The 15,250-nt window shown below is 32.3% G+C and overlaps 1 protein-coding gene across 1 annotated transcript in view; it reads left to right on the top strand.

Annotated features, from left to right (window-relative positions):
- LOC132727879 (dynein axonemal heavy chain 3-like) overlaps window positions 1–15,250 on the top strand; it is a 77,732-nt gene that overhangs the window by 51,102 nt on the left and 11,380 nt on the right. The window contains 19 exon segments of the mRNA XM_060713468.1: window positions 17–202; window positions 499–725; window positions 1,065–1,268; window positions 3,081–3,208; window positions 3,519–3,643; window positions 3,769–3,954; window positions 6,087–6,254; window positions 6,735–6,868; window positions 7,180–7,465; window positions 7,840–8,007; window positions 8,203–8,420; window positions 8,776–8,983; window positions 9,174–9,434; window positions 9,626–10,135; window positions 10,475–10,660; window positions 11,024–11,108; window positions 11,111–11,265; window positions 11,870–12,030; window positions 13,714–13,728. Of these exon segments, the coding sequence (XP_060569451.1) occupies window positions 17–202; window positions 499–725; window positions 1,065–1,268; window positions 3,081–3,208; window positions 3,519–3,643; window positions 3,769–3,954; window positions 6,087–6,254; window positions 6,735–6,868; window positions 7,180–7,465; window positions 7,840–8,007; window positions 8,203–8,420; window positions 8,776–8,983; window positions 9,174–9,434; window positions 9,626–10,135; window positions 10,475–10,660; window positions 11,024–11,108; window positions 11,111–11,265; window positions 11,870–12,030; window positions 13,714–13,728 (3,611 nt within the window).

The raw sequence follows: 15,250 nt of genomic DNA, 5'->3' as shown, positions 1-15,250 counted from the left end.
AACATGAATATTTCAGTTGTTGGTAGCTGCTATGGGTCCACCAGGTGGCGGCAGGAACGATATAACAGGACGTTTTTCACGTCACATGAATGTGATAGCTATAGATGAATTTGATGACACAACCATGACCAGGATCTTTACCTCCATCACAGACTGGCACTTTGGTAAAGGATTTGAGGGGGCATTTGTTCGTAATGGAAAGGTAACCTGGAATGTCAACTTTTGTTTTGATTTGAAAATTGTTTTGAGGAATTCCTTTATTTAAGAAAATACATACATAAATCTTCTGTTTGGAATTCATTCTGAACTTCAATTGAGGTTAAAAAATGTCCATTTTAAAATCATATGTATTGAAATGCGAAGTTTCATCAGCAATGTTCCAGTTTATGAGTTCTTTCAAAAAAGTTTGTTTATTTTAACTGTAGAGGTCGGTATGAAAAACATTTCTCGTTGTTACAGGGTCAAATGGTTTATATATATCTAAAATATTGTTTTTAGTTACTGGTGCAAGCCACTATGGGTGTGTACAAAGAAGCCATTGAAAATTTCCTACCAACACCAACAAAAAGTCATTATGTGTTTAACTTGCGTGACTTTGCTCGTGTAATTCGTGGTGTATTGCTAGTGCCAGCCACGTGTATGACAGAAACAGAAAAATTACATAGACTTTGGGTACATGAAGTATACAGAGTGTTCTATGACCGTCTTACTGATCATGAAGACAGGTTAATATTTTCCCAAATCTTTATTATAATCTTTCTCTTATTTCAGCAGACAGTTGTTGTTATGTCTTTAAATAGATTTCTCATGTTTTTTATCAAATTTCTTTCTAAAGGGCTGTTTTCCTGTCTTAATTATTTTAGAATGAATTGTATAAGTTTAGTGTTCTTATTGTATGCATTTGAAATTTAGAATGATTCAGACCTTTGTGTTTCGGGAACAAACACCTTAGATTGTTTTTATATATATACATGCGTTAAATTTATATAAAAGAAATGCTTTAAATATCTGAAATATAATATCAACAGATTTTGATTAACATTATGACAACTTTGTGTTTTCAGAGAAAAGTTTTTCTCCATAGTAAAGAATCAGTGCCAGGACCATTTTAAAGTTAATATAGATAAAGTACTGGGACATTTGTCTCGAAGTGGTACTGTAGTAGATGACAATGTACGTAGTTTGTTCTTTGGTGATTACATGGCCGGAGAAGTAAAGGCATATGATGAAGTTACAGATTTCAAGGTTCTCACTGAAACTATGGAAAAGTATGTTGTTTTTTGGTCTCTTTTCCTACATTTAGTGAATAAAATTGTTTATTTATTATTTTTTTATGCCACCGCAGCATCTGCGATGCGGTGGCATATAGCGATTCACCTGTGTGTGTGTTTGTTTGTGTGTGTGTGTGTGTGTGTGTGTGTGTGTTATATAGATTATATAGTGAACTTAAAAAATCTTCTTGTGAAAAACCAGTAGTCCAATTTCAACCAAACTTGGCAGGATTGATCCTTGGGTGAAGGGCTTCCAAAGTTGTTCAAAGAATTTCATTCCATGCAGAAATCTGGTTGCCATGGCAACCAAAAGGAATTATAAGAACAAATTTAAAAAATCTTCTTGTAAAGACCCAAAAGGCCTAGAGCTTAGATATTTTGCATAAGGCATTGTCTGGTAGACCTCTACCAAGATTGTTCAAATTATAGCCCTGGGGTCTAAATCGGCCCCGCCCCTGGGTCATTGATTTTCACTATATGTACATATAGTAAAAACTTAAAATGCCTTATTGTGAAGACCCAAATAGCCTAGAGCTTAGATATTTTGCATAAGGCATTGTCTGGTAGACCTCTACCAACATTGTTCAAATTATAGCCCTGGGGTCAAAATAGGCCCCGCCCCGGGTCATTGTTATAAAGATTATATAGTGAACGTAAAAAATCTTCCTGTGAAAAACCAATAGTCCAATTTTAACCAAATTTGGCAGGATTGATCCTTGGGTGAAGGGCTTCCAAAGTTGTTCAAAGAATTTCATTCCATGCAGAAATCTGGTTGCCATGGCAACCAAAAGGAATTATAAGAATAAATTTAAAAAATCTTCTTGTGAAGACCCAAAAGGCCTAGAGCTTAGATATTTGCATAAGGCATTGTCTGGTAGACCTCTACCAAGATTGTTCAAATTAATAGCCCTGGGTCAAAATCGGCCCTGCCCCGGGGTCATTGATTTTCACTATATGTACATATAGTAAAAACTTAAAATACCTTATTGTAAAGACCCAAATAGCCTAGAGCTTAGATATTTTGCATAAGGCATTGCCTGGTAGACCTCTACCAAGATTGTTCAAATTATAGCCCTAGGGTCACAATCGGCACCGCCCCGGGGGTCATTGATTTTCACTATATGTACATATAGTAAAAACTTTAAATACCTACTTGTAAAGACCCAAAAGGCCTAGAGCATAAGGCATTGTGTTGTAGACCTCTACCCAGATTGTTCAAATTATAGCCCTGGGGTCAAAATCGGCCCCGCCCCGGGGGTCATTGGTTTTCGTTATATGTATATAGTAAAAACTTTAAAAAAATTTCTTCTAGCAATTGACAAATGCTAGAGGTTAGATATTTTGCATGAAACATTGTGTAGTGAACCTCTAGCAAGATTGTTCAAATTATAGCCCTGGGGTCAAAATTGCCCCCGCCCCGGGGGTCATTGATTTTCAATATATACATATAGTCAAAAATAAAAAAATCTTATTGTCTGTAGGTACAAGGTACAAGGCTTCAAAAACTTAAAATACCTTCTTGTAAATGCCCAAAAGGCCTAGAGCTTAGGTATTAATGCGGTGGCATAGCATTTTTCTCAAATGCAATCTTGTTTTCATCTGAAAAAATGTTTTATACCAATAAAGTAAAGTATTTTACAGCTCAATAAAAAAGTGAAATCCATGAATGAAATATTATAACAAGACTATGGAATGGATTGTGATTGATATGATTTTGTAAGACTTTACGATGATAAATTATGAGGATTTCATTTTCTATTTCATTGATTTGTAAATGAATATGTATAAGAATATTGATGAATATTTCAGTTTCCTTGATGAGTATAATATGATCAGTAAAGCCCCAATGCATCTGGTTATGTTTAAGTTTGCTATTGAGCATATTTCCCGTGTATGTCGTGTATTACTACAAGACAATGGTCACGCACTTCTTGTTGGTAAGTACTGTTCTGATACAATTTATTGTATATTTGTACAAAGGTTATTTACTTTTCTTAAAATAGCAGTTCATTTTTCTTCAAGTTTGATTTTCTTAAAATAGTTTGGGTCATCCTGAACCATGCAGCTTTAATTCATTGTATCTAAAATTTATGGGTTTCTCTAAATACATGTTTATTTAACAAACATTTGACAGATAATGTCCTTTTCATTTCCTTTTCTTGCTTAAACGTTAATATGTATAAACTGCAGAAATGATTTTTGTCATTTTGGAGAATATTTTGACAAGACTAGTGTATATATTTGTAGGTATTGGTGGCAGTGGTCGACAGAGTGCAGCTAAACTTGCAGCTTTCATGGCTGATTTTGACTTATTTGTTATTGAGATTACAAGAAATTATACTGCAGCAGAATGGAGGGAAGATATTAAAAAGGTCAGTTAGTTATGACATGTATTAATTACTTAAATGCCGTTGGCACTAATTGTTTTCCTTTGTCACAAGTATGAAATCCGTGCAACTGATCAGAACTGTAATATTATTGTAATTTTTCTTTGCAGCTTTTCTTAAAGACAGGCAGTGAAGGTAAACCCACAGTTTTCCTGTTCACTGACACCCAGATTAAAGATGAGTCATTCATGGAGGACATTAGTATGATCTTAAATACTGGAGATGTACCTAACTTGTTTGCCCAGGATGAAAAAGCTGAACTTACTGAGAAAATGCAGGCTGTTGCTAGACAAGAGGTATGGAAGTGGTTTTGTTATTTTAGTTAAATTATTATAAGATTTAGATAAGATAAGATGGAAATTATAACTAGAAAATTGTATCTTGTTTATGAAGCAGTGTTTGCTGATTTCAAATATATTTGTGAAGTAGAAGAACAGTCTTTTCATGAATTCATATATTCTAATGTGGTTAAACATTTTTAAGTATACATGCATTTATCACTGTAAATTATATGATACATGTATTAGAAAGTTTGATATGATCTATGATAAGAACCTGATGGTCTAGAATTTTGCCTATGAACATAATTTATTAAATGCCATTGTTTTATCAGTGTATATAAGTGATTAGTTTTCAATAGATATATGTAAACTTTTTTCAGGCTTATATGGCCAAAGTGGTTGGTTTAATTATTGTTAACATCATCCTTTTCTCTCCTCACAGACCCCATATTTCATACCCATAATGGATATTCCAGTGAAACCATTTTGTGTCTTAAAAATACATATTTCTTTTTTAAACGAAATAATTTTGATGTTTCTGATATAAAAGTCTATAGTTTTTAAACATGTGAAGAAATAGTATATATAAGAAGTCAAAATTTCAAATAGTGAGAATAAGAAGTCAGTGTAACTTTATATAGAATTGTAACTGAATCTTGAATATCAGTGATATTTCATTTTTGTGTATATTTATCTAGCTTTTACTCATAATCTTTAGAAGAAATGTTTGAAGGGTTTTGTATTTTTTTCATATAATGTTTAATTTCTTAAAAAATTTGATTTCTTATTCTATAACATGATCAACATAGTCATTATATTTGTTATGTTAAAAAAGAATGAAAAGAAAGAGGGTGCTGAGAGTGGGAGATTATCGTCAGCTGATGGAGGGCAAAGAACACCCAGCCCTCAAGTTGCCAATGATGCAGCTAATATTTACTCCTATGAGAGTGAATTTTATGCTGGGGTGATTATTAAATGGAGAAATCAATATTGTCAATATATATATATACATGGATTTATATCACATCGTGTAATGTTTTGCATGATTGAACTTGTTATAAGCTGTTCTTTAAAGATTTGATACCTCCGTACAATCCTGCTGCTTTCTATTATTGTTATTTACTGTCAAACTCTGCCTACTTGATTAACTAAAAGATTTGATGATTAGTGCATTTTTTAAGGGTTGAAGTAGAGATCGAGTTGAAGGGCCATTAAAAAATATTGGAATTTCTACATTGTCTTCCAAAACTAAAATATCTAAAGCTTTTGAAATTTGTTTTTCATTACATTGAAAAATTAATTAATTAAGTTAATATACTAAGTAATTATGTAGAGTAAAGTAATTAAATTTTTTTATTATTTTATCAATGGATGATAGAAAGAAAACTTTAGGATAACCGATTTATAGTAATTCTTGACATAATGTAATGGCATCTTTTGAGAACAGCTTTTTTCACTATATAAAAGTGATATGCTTTTATAATGTACTTTGAATTTGTGAATATGTTTGTAAAGCTACAGTTATTATTTGGAAGTCATTGTTCAGCAGTGTTTTAATGAATATTATACATGTATGTTTGTGCTTTAAATGGATATATTATCTTTCATTTTTGAAAAAAATGTGAATATCAGTTACTGGTGTAATTCATAGTCACTTGATATTGAAATGAAGTCAAGTGTGTAATAACCTTATTGTACTGTTTCACATTGTGATTTAGTGGCCAATATTTTTATCACATGAATGATAAAACGATCATTTTATGTTGTTGTTGATTTTTTTTTTTGCATGATATATTAATGTTTCTCAGAATAAATTATATTTTTCAAATACAGAGACAGTTAATAGCTATACTTGGTATAATCCTTAGATATTTATTTTGCACTACTGTAGAATTTTTACCATTGCATTAGGCTAGAGCCTGTTTAAATCTTTCATTGATTTGTATTTAAATAACATTGTATTTCTTTTTCCAGTAGTATCATAGAGATGTGATTTCCACTTGCTACTTTGTTACTTTTCATAGATCTGAAATAGAGCTAGCTAGTTGCATGTGTTTACACAACACTATAGAACAGTCTATCCGGCAATATTGACAGTACTGGTGACAAATTTCTTATACATTTCTTTGTTGTATTTATTATAACAGGGTAAGAAGATGGAAGCTACCCCCCTGGCAATGTATAACTTCTTCATAGATCGTGTAAGACAGAACCTCCATGTTGTTTTAGCTATGAGCCCTATTGGAGATGCATTTAGAAACAGATTAAGAATGTTTCCTTCACTAATTAATTGCTGTACCATAGATTGGTTCCAGGTAATTATGTTTTTTTTATTTAATGAAGATTTTAATCTGTTGCCTAGTGGATAAGGTTGCTCACTAAAAACTGCAAAATCCACAAGACATAGGAAACAAAATCCATCAGAGACTTTGGGTTCTTTGATGTGAGGAAGCTATCCCGCTAGCTTACAGAAAATCAGTGGTTTAATTTTGATGCTGGTTTGTGCCTGCAGTAATGCACAAAAAGGCATCTGAAGTCTTCCTTTACCAGTAAAGCTGGAAAGACACCATATGACCTTTACAAAGTCAGAGTGACACTTTAAACACAACAAAACAAATATTAAATCATGCAAGAAAATTTGATGAACTATTTCAATTATTTATTGTATTTTTGTTTGACAAGATGAAAACATACAATTAATTTTACATTAAGAAAATGTGACAGTGGTAACATTGGTTAAGAAAGAGATGAGATGACATTTTTAAATGATATTTATTTTATGATATATTTTGTAGACATGGCCATCAGATGCTTTAGAAATGGTTGCCAACAAATTTCTTGAGGATGTTGAACTTGAAGATAATATAAGACTTGGAGTTGTCAGCATGTGTAAAGTTTTCCATGAGAGTGTCTTTTCGCTTTCTGAAAAGTAAGTCTACTTTATTATCTGTTATTGCAGTTTTCTTTAAGTTTATAATCTTGGCTGGAAATGATGATTTACTCATGCCTCAAGTATTCTGCCAGGTCGGCCTGCAGTTTTGTTTAACCTGACCAGACTCTTTAATTTTAGTATTCCTTGACTTTATGTGCAGTAGCAATTTAATGATATTTTCTAAGCAGTTCATTTTATGACTAATATAGCTTTGGTACAACTTTTTGTTAAGAAATGTGTATTTAACTTAATTTTAACTTTTATGACAGTATTTCACAAAGTAATAATAAAAAATTATTGATTTTCAGGTTCTTTGATTTACTCCGTCGTCACAACTATGTTACCCCAACATCTTATTTAGAATTGATTCTAACATTTAAAAAGCTGCTTGGTATAAAACGTGATGCAATTATGTTACTGAGGAACAGATATTTGACCGGTCTCGAGAAACTTGAGTTTGCAGCCTCGCAGGTATCTGTGATGCAGCAAGAGTTAAGGGACTTGCAGCCTGAATTGATTAAAACATCAGCAGAAACTGAGAAACTTATGATCAAGATAGAACAGGATACTGTAGAAGTGGAAGCTAAAAAAGAGGTACATCATCTTATTTATACTTTTGATTTTTTTTTTAATTTAAGATAATTCAGCTCTTCACAGTTGAAGATATTTGATAGACAATAAGAATTAGAGAAAGTTTAAAAAGATAATATTGAAATGTCAGAACCAGGAGCTGTAAATTTTAAATTGATAAAGGTAGCGCTGTGCTGAGATTAATCTAGATAATTTTGATTGTTGATTGGATTTTTTGTGCTACATGTCCATAATTCAAAGAAATCCAAAGCCTGATAATAATTATAAGGAAAAGCATCTTTTGTCTTCCTGCACAAAAAAAATCTCATTATATTTAAACACAAGAAAAAAGAATTGTTGCAGAAGTTGTGAATAAGGAATAACTTGTTGTTATATAGGTTGTAGCAGCAGATGAAGCTATAGCTAATGAGGCTGCAGCAGCTGCTCAGGCCATCAAAGACGAGTGTGAGAGTGACCTTGCCGAGGCCATCCCTGCCCTCGAGGCTGCCATTCAGGCTTTGAATACTCTCAAACCTGCTGATATCACTCTAGTCAAGTCCATGAAGGTAAAATTAGTTATTTTTATTGAATATAGAAATTAATTTTATCTCAGAAACTTTGTGTTTGTTTTAAGTTTTTGGGTTCAAGACAGAATTATTTGTTTTATCACAATCATTCTGTAAATGTAATGATTTTTGAACAAATCTATTTTAGAAAAATGTTTTAACTGCAATATTCTAATTTTTTCTTTAACTCCACAGAATCCTCCACCAGTGGTAAAACTTGTGATGGAGTCTATATGTGTAATGTTTGCATTTAAACCAGAGAGGAAACCTGACCCCTCTGGTTCTGGTAAAATGGTTGAAGACTATTGGGGGCCATCTCAAAAGTTCCTTGGAGACATGAAGTTCCTTGATAAATTGAAAGCCTATGATAAAGATAATATTGCACCAGCTGTAATTAAGAAAATCCGTGACAGGTAAGTTATATTGAGAAATGACTTTTTACATTGAAGTATATTTATTTACTATTGTACAGTTTAGTCTGAGTAATTAAGTTTCAAGGAAACCATCCAGTAAGCCTAAAATGGTCATTGATTCTAGCCAGGCATTATCCCTGCATGAAAGAGAAAATTGGACATCTTGGGCATCTTTGCATACAGAAATCTGGAAAACTTACCATTTGACATTATCAATGTACTTCCTACGAAGTTTTAAATCATAACTTCTTGTCGTATTTGATAAGCTTAAATTAAAGACCTTCAGAAATCTACTGAAGAATAAGAACCTGTTGTCACACATAGTATACCATAACAAGCTTTGATTATTATACAGATATATTCCAAACCCTGAGTTTGATCCAGTTGTTATCAAGAATGCCTCTACTGCCTGTGAGGGTCTGTGTAGATGGGTAAAAGCCATGGATATCTATGACAAGGTGGCTAAAGTTGTTGCACCAAAGAAGATCAAGTTGGCAGGTGCCGAGTCTGAGCTTGCAGTTCAGATGGACAAACTGAATGAGAAACGTGCACAGCTGAAGGAGGTATGTTAATTAGGAAGCACATATTTAATTGTTTATAAAAACAACAAATACATGTAATTGTCAATGGTAAAAACTTATGATTAGTACAAATTCTTTTAACTTATTCCATAGTATCGCAAAAGTAATTTAAGATTTTATTTTTGCTTTTAACTACATGTAGTCACAATCTGCTTTATATTGAAATATTCAGGTTGCAGACAAATTGCAAGCATTGAATGACGAGTTTGAAACAATGACAAAGAAGAAGAAAGAACTAGAGGACAACATTGATCTGTGCTCAAAGAAACTTGACAGAGCTGAAAAACTGATTGGTGGATTAGGTGGAGAGAAAGACAGATGGACAGAGGCAGCAAAGACCCTGGGAGAACAGTATACAAATATCACTGGTGATGTGTTACTCTCATCTGGTGTTGTAGCCTACCTTGGAGCATTTACTGTCGATTTCAGAAATGTAAGTTGATGTTCTTTTCTTTTACACAAAACTTCTGATATTGTTTGTTTCAGAGCTTATATTAATGTAGTAAAATCATAGGTGATTTTAAAAGTAAGAGGAAAATTTGCAAACTTGCTATCAGTATTTTAAAATTACCAAGAAGAGGAAGTTAATTACTTTAAAGTGTTTGTCTCCCTTTCTTATTTCAGGATGTTACTGCTGATTGGTTGGGAGAGTGTAAGAAGAAAGAAATTCCATGCTCTAAAGTATTCTCACTGAATCAAACTCTTGGTGACCCAGTCAAAATTCGTGCCTGGAACATAGCAGGTTTACCAGTAGATAATTTCAGTATAGACAATGGTATAGTTGTATACAACTCTCGTAGATGGCCACTTATGATAGATCCTCAAGGACAAGCCAATAAATGGGTCAAAAATCTGGAGCGTCAAAACAAACTTGGTGTATTGAAACTTTCTGATGCAAATTATCTAAGATCTTTAGAAAATGCTATCCAGTTTGGTTCCCCAGTTCTGATAGAAAATGTAGCAGAGGAGCTTGACCCAATCCTGGAACCAGTCTTGCAGAAATTAACATTCAGACAACAAGGTGTGGACTATATCAAACTTGGTGATAATGTTATTGAATACTCACCAGATTTCAGGCTATACATAACAACAAGATTGAGGAACCCTCATTATCTACCTGAAGTTGCTGTTAAGGTAAAACTTTAAAACAAAATTTGACTCTCATATATATTTAACATTTCAGGTGTAAATTTTTTTTTTGCACCAAATTTATTTTCTGCTGTAGCTACATTGTGTTTCATAGCATCTGATAACAGTATTGAATTTACAAAAAGGTTTTATGCTATATATATGAGGCTATAAATTTTAGAACAAAACTTTTGTCTGTAAGGCAATTAAAGCTTATTAGTTGTACAGTTATACTGTCAACTACAAAGTCATTATTAGATACAGAAAATAGAATGTTATGGTCTTTAGATAAAAACCTTTAACTATTTATACAGAATTTTAATCACCTAAATTTACTGTGTTCAGGTGTGTCTGGTAAACTTCATGATTACACCACAAGGTCTGGAGGATCAGTTGTTGGGTATTGTGGCTGCCAAGGAGAAGCCAGAGCTTGAAGAGAAGAAAAATGAGTTGATCCTCGAGAGTGCTGCTAACCAGAAACAACTGAAGGAAATTGAAGATAAAATTCTCGAAGTTTTGTCTTCATCACAGGTAGCTACATCAATATAATATAGTCTACTCATAGTACATTATACTTCTATAAAACCTATACCATTAAAGAAAGTGTTTAGCTTTTTGACAATACACACATGTATGACTAACTTAAAGAAAGAAACTTTGGTTAATCAGTTTGTAGGAATTTTTAGCTCAATGCATTAATTACCAACAGGCCTTATATGATACTGGAACAGATTTTTATGAAACTGCCTACATCATTTGACTTGTCGTTTCGAAATCAAAAACAAGGTTAACTCTATGTTACTGTTGTTATATGCATGTACTAGTAATTGCCTTTTGCAAGTTTTGAAAATGTTTTTTTGTACAATTTAATCATTTGTCCTATTTCATTTTTAGGGTAATATTCTAGAAGATGAGACGGCCATCAAGATTCTGTCATCTTCAAAGGTTCTGTCTCAGGAGATTGCAGCTAAACAGGAAATAGCGAGCAGACGGAGCAGATGATTGACGAGACAAGAAACGGTTACAAGCCCGTCGCTGTACACTCGTCCATTCTATTCTTCTGTATCTCAGATCTTGCTAACATTGAACCTATGTACCAGTACTCCCTTACCTGGTTTATAAACCTTTACCTGCAGGTATATCATGCTTAAATACATTTTTTTACTTCTCTATTCAAAGCATAGGGAGATATTTTTTACTCTTCACGGCTTTACCGTTGCACTTTGGTTAATTTTGCATGCAAGTTGGTATCTTCAAAACTAAAGATAGGAATGGGCTGAAACTTCACACACACATTTGAGAGCTATTATGAGGTCACTTTCTAAGGACTTTAACTCTAACATGGATTTTGACTGAAGTATGGCCCTTTTGATCTTAGAAAATTCTATCAAGCACTGAGAATAGTCAAGTATACTGTCATACGGACAGTCATGTTATATACTCAGATGTATACCTACTTTAACTTTATATATACTTCATTTTGTGTCCAGTTAATAATTCACAAAGAGGCCAGTATAGAATGTAGTGATCATTACTTTTATCATAGATCAGCAATATGCATGAAAATAAGTTTACCGTAAACAATAGATCTAGATTTAAGTTAACCTTCAAGTTTTGTTGAAACATAAATGCTTTTGTATAGCTTCTTTAGTTTTATGATGTATCCCTGCTCTAGCAAATCTAAAAGTAGAACACCAGACACCAGAATGCCAACCTGTAAACTGTTGTTGTTGTTTTCAGTCAATCATGAACAGCCAGCCTTCTGATGAATTAGAAGAGAGAATATTCAACTTGAATGATCATTTTACCAACAGTATATACAGGAATGTGTGCCGATCTTTGTTTGAGAAAGATAAACTTCTCTTCTCCTTCATTCTCTGTGTGAACATCTTGAAGGGACAGTAAGTCTACAGTTTCCTTATCTCTTAACAAATGACAACATCAATGTGAATCTATTGTAACTGAATATAGGTGAATAAAAAGTATACATGCAATATTTAAAGTGATGGCATGACTGAGTGGTCAACATATTTGATAAGCAATTTAAGGATTGCTTGCGATAAGGGCTAAAACCCTGTTTGGGACATGTGAACAAGAAATGTTACATGCATTTCTTTGTACTGGTTTTTCAGGAACATATCCGAGACTGTGTCTTTAAGCTTATAGCTAACTAAAATGAATTCTGTATAAACTAAATACAATAGCTTCACATACTGATGATGTCGTGGATGTGTTTAAAGTTAACAGTTTTAAAATTTTCACTTTAAAAATTACCTCACTATAAATAACTTATAACCACTAATTGCATGAATCTGACATAATTCTAGAGGTAGTGTATGAACTCTGCTGTTCTATATTCTAAAGTTGTTTGGATAACAAGTAAATTTATTTGTGCATTCTGTTTTAACATGCCATTTCGTTTGACCAAATGACAACTAATGTTAATTAAGTAACATTTTATGCTGTGTAATAACTTAACAAATTTCACAGGCTTTGTACAATTCTATAATTCTTAGCTTCACAGTGTTAGTATAGGACTTAAAACTTTAATCATGTTTGCCTAAAGGCATTAATGTTTGCTGTTGTTTTTGATAAAGTTCACAATATTAATGTAACAAAGCTCAATCAACCAAAGAATCAAAGCAATATTTACCCTCTGCTTAGTTGCAATAGGACAGCTACAATGTGGTTCTACTAGTATAGAGTCAGTCAACCAATCTCATCCATTCAGCATTTTGAAATTCCTTAAATTTATAACAGATTCCTTAAGTTTATAATTGGATTCCTTAGATATATAATGGAATCCTTAAATTTATAATGGATTCCTTAAATTTATAATGGGCATATCTAGCATGAAAGCAGAACATTTCATAGCATAAATTCAGAACGAATAACTGTTAAAAGTAATATATTATGAAATCTGTCATAAACCAACAGAGACAGAATTATGAAAGCCCTGGTTATGAAAGAGTGTCAATTTGCTTTGATTCTTTTGGTAGACATGATTTTTCACTTGCTAATATTAATAATTTCACATGTATAGAATTCATTACCAACATATTTTCTGACATAGAGCAATAAGCCGAGGGTGAGTACTCAGTCTACACCGTACTGCACCAGGGTACGCTCAATGGTCTCGTTTTAACCTTTGACCTTTTAATATTTTTTTATAGACTTAATTCAAAACGGTACGAGTATGGTGATTTTTTTTGTGATGTGCTCATGCACAGTTTTATTGCTATATATTTCTGTTTGGTTTTGGAAATGTCAGTTTTTGGACAAGAATTTCTCCTACTTTTCTTCTTTTTTTTCACATGCAAAAAGATTTTTTGTAAATTGTGAAGGTTTTGAGTGTTTTGTGTGTTGCTTTTTGGACAAACTAAAATAATGGTTTTATGTCTTTTACCATAACCTTTAGCTACAACTTTGATGTGAAGATATTGGCATTTTATTAAATAACCACCATTAAATTCGCTATGTTGAAATACAAAACTTAAGGATACAAAGAAATTTTTATGTTAAAAGACATAGACCAATTTTCATGACTATATCTTAACATTCACTGTTTTCAATTTCTAACATAGATTTAACCCTGCAGCGTAAGTTAACATACATAATGTAATAATTACTGTAATCTAGATGAATTTAGAAATATAACATTCTGTACTCTAGACTCCTAGATAATTACAGCCTAGCTTCCAACATGGTGCCAACACAACATATCCTATGATAATCTAGTTTTAAAGGTTTTTATTCAAGGTTACACAACTTGTCACCTCAGTGCAGTAACTGGAAAACTCCTATTAAATTATATAAGAAGATAACTGATTACTGCACTAAGGTGACAAAACTGTTGAACGAAGACCATTCTCAATCTTTAGCATCCGTGTAGTTTTTTTGTCAAATAGATTTGAAATTAAACAATGGTATCATATGGATACTGTTAGGAGAATGGTTTTCAATTTCAGGTTTATAACCTTGAATCATATGAGAGTGATATGCTAGTTTTCTTCTTACCATTTGCTATGCTATGCTTGAAAGAATTGATAGACCCTCTATAAACACATGTACCCCACTGCTGTTAAGCTCTAAACTCAAAGAATGCTCTCTATTGAAAGACAGTGCAAAAACAGTACATTTATACTGTAAAGTTTCCCTTTTTCCCCTGGCAATTTTACTCTTATATATTAGTTTTCTTAATAGTTATTCATAATTCTCTGAATTGACATAGATGTTTTATAGAACTCTTGATGATGTTTCATTTCAATCATTTGTTGTTCAATTAAGTATTAAAAAAATACAAAAAAATACATATTGATTTTTTTAGTAAGAATATTGTCTATTTTTCATTTCAACTTTTGTGAGGTTAACTATATATCAATATCTCAAGATCAAAAACTGAATATATGTAATTCTGTAATGTAGGATAAAATATAAATCAGATTCATCCTTGCTTTCCTGAAATATCATTTCATTCCTCATAAACTGCTTCCTGGTATACATGTTAACCTTACAATGCTGAAACTGAAGCTACAAGTAATTTGTTACCTTCATAGACCCTAATCTATCTAACTTGGCTAAGTTTTAAATTTTCCTTGTGTTATCTTTAAAATGGATGACTTTCTTAAAATGGAAGCTGAACTTGTCCAGTCAGGAAGTTCAGCAGGGTAATGGTTGAATACTTAATTATCTGAAATGTAGAAACTAGCTGACAGAAATAAACTTGTTTGAAGCACAATTAGAAACTTTAGTAGGAACATGAGTAGTTATTTGATTGGAGACATCTTTTTTATACAATGAAGATAATTAATTAGAAGTGTAATATTTTAATGATGGTATTATGTCCTACAAAATGACTGGTAAGTTTTTGTAGGACAGGAAAATGATTGTTTACTTTTTGATTTTAGAAGTGAGTACTGCTAGTTTTGTGTCTTTCATTTTGTAGAATGTTAATAGAATATTTTATTTTAAAGATTATTTTTAGCTTGTCTGTTTCAAAGAAAAAGTTGAGCTATTTATTATGATTGCTGCGGCGTCGTTGTTGCTGTCATCGCCATTGTGCATAAGGGGCATTATTCTGAAAGCAATATTTTTGGAGTTATGCCCCTTTTTAACTTGGAA

The sequence above is a fragment of the Ruditapes philippinarum genome, unplaced genomic scaffold (genome assembly GCF_026571515.1).
Source record: "Ruditapes philippinarum isolate M1 unplaced genomic scaffold, ASM2657151v2 ctg84_1_1_1_1, whole genome shotgun sequence".
Classification (NCBI taxonomy): domain Eukaryota; kingdom Metazoa; phylum Mollusca; class Bivalvia; order Venerida; family Veneridae; genus Ruditapes; species Ruditapes philippinarum.
The sequence above is the reverse complement of the archived record's forward strand: the minus strand, read 5'-3'. Positions and strand labels throughout refer to the sequence as shown.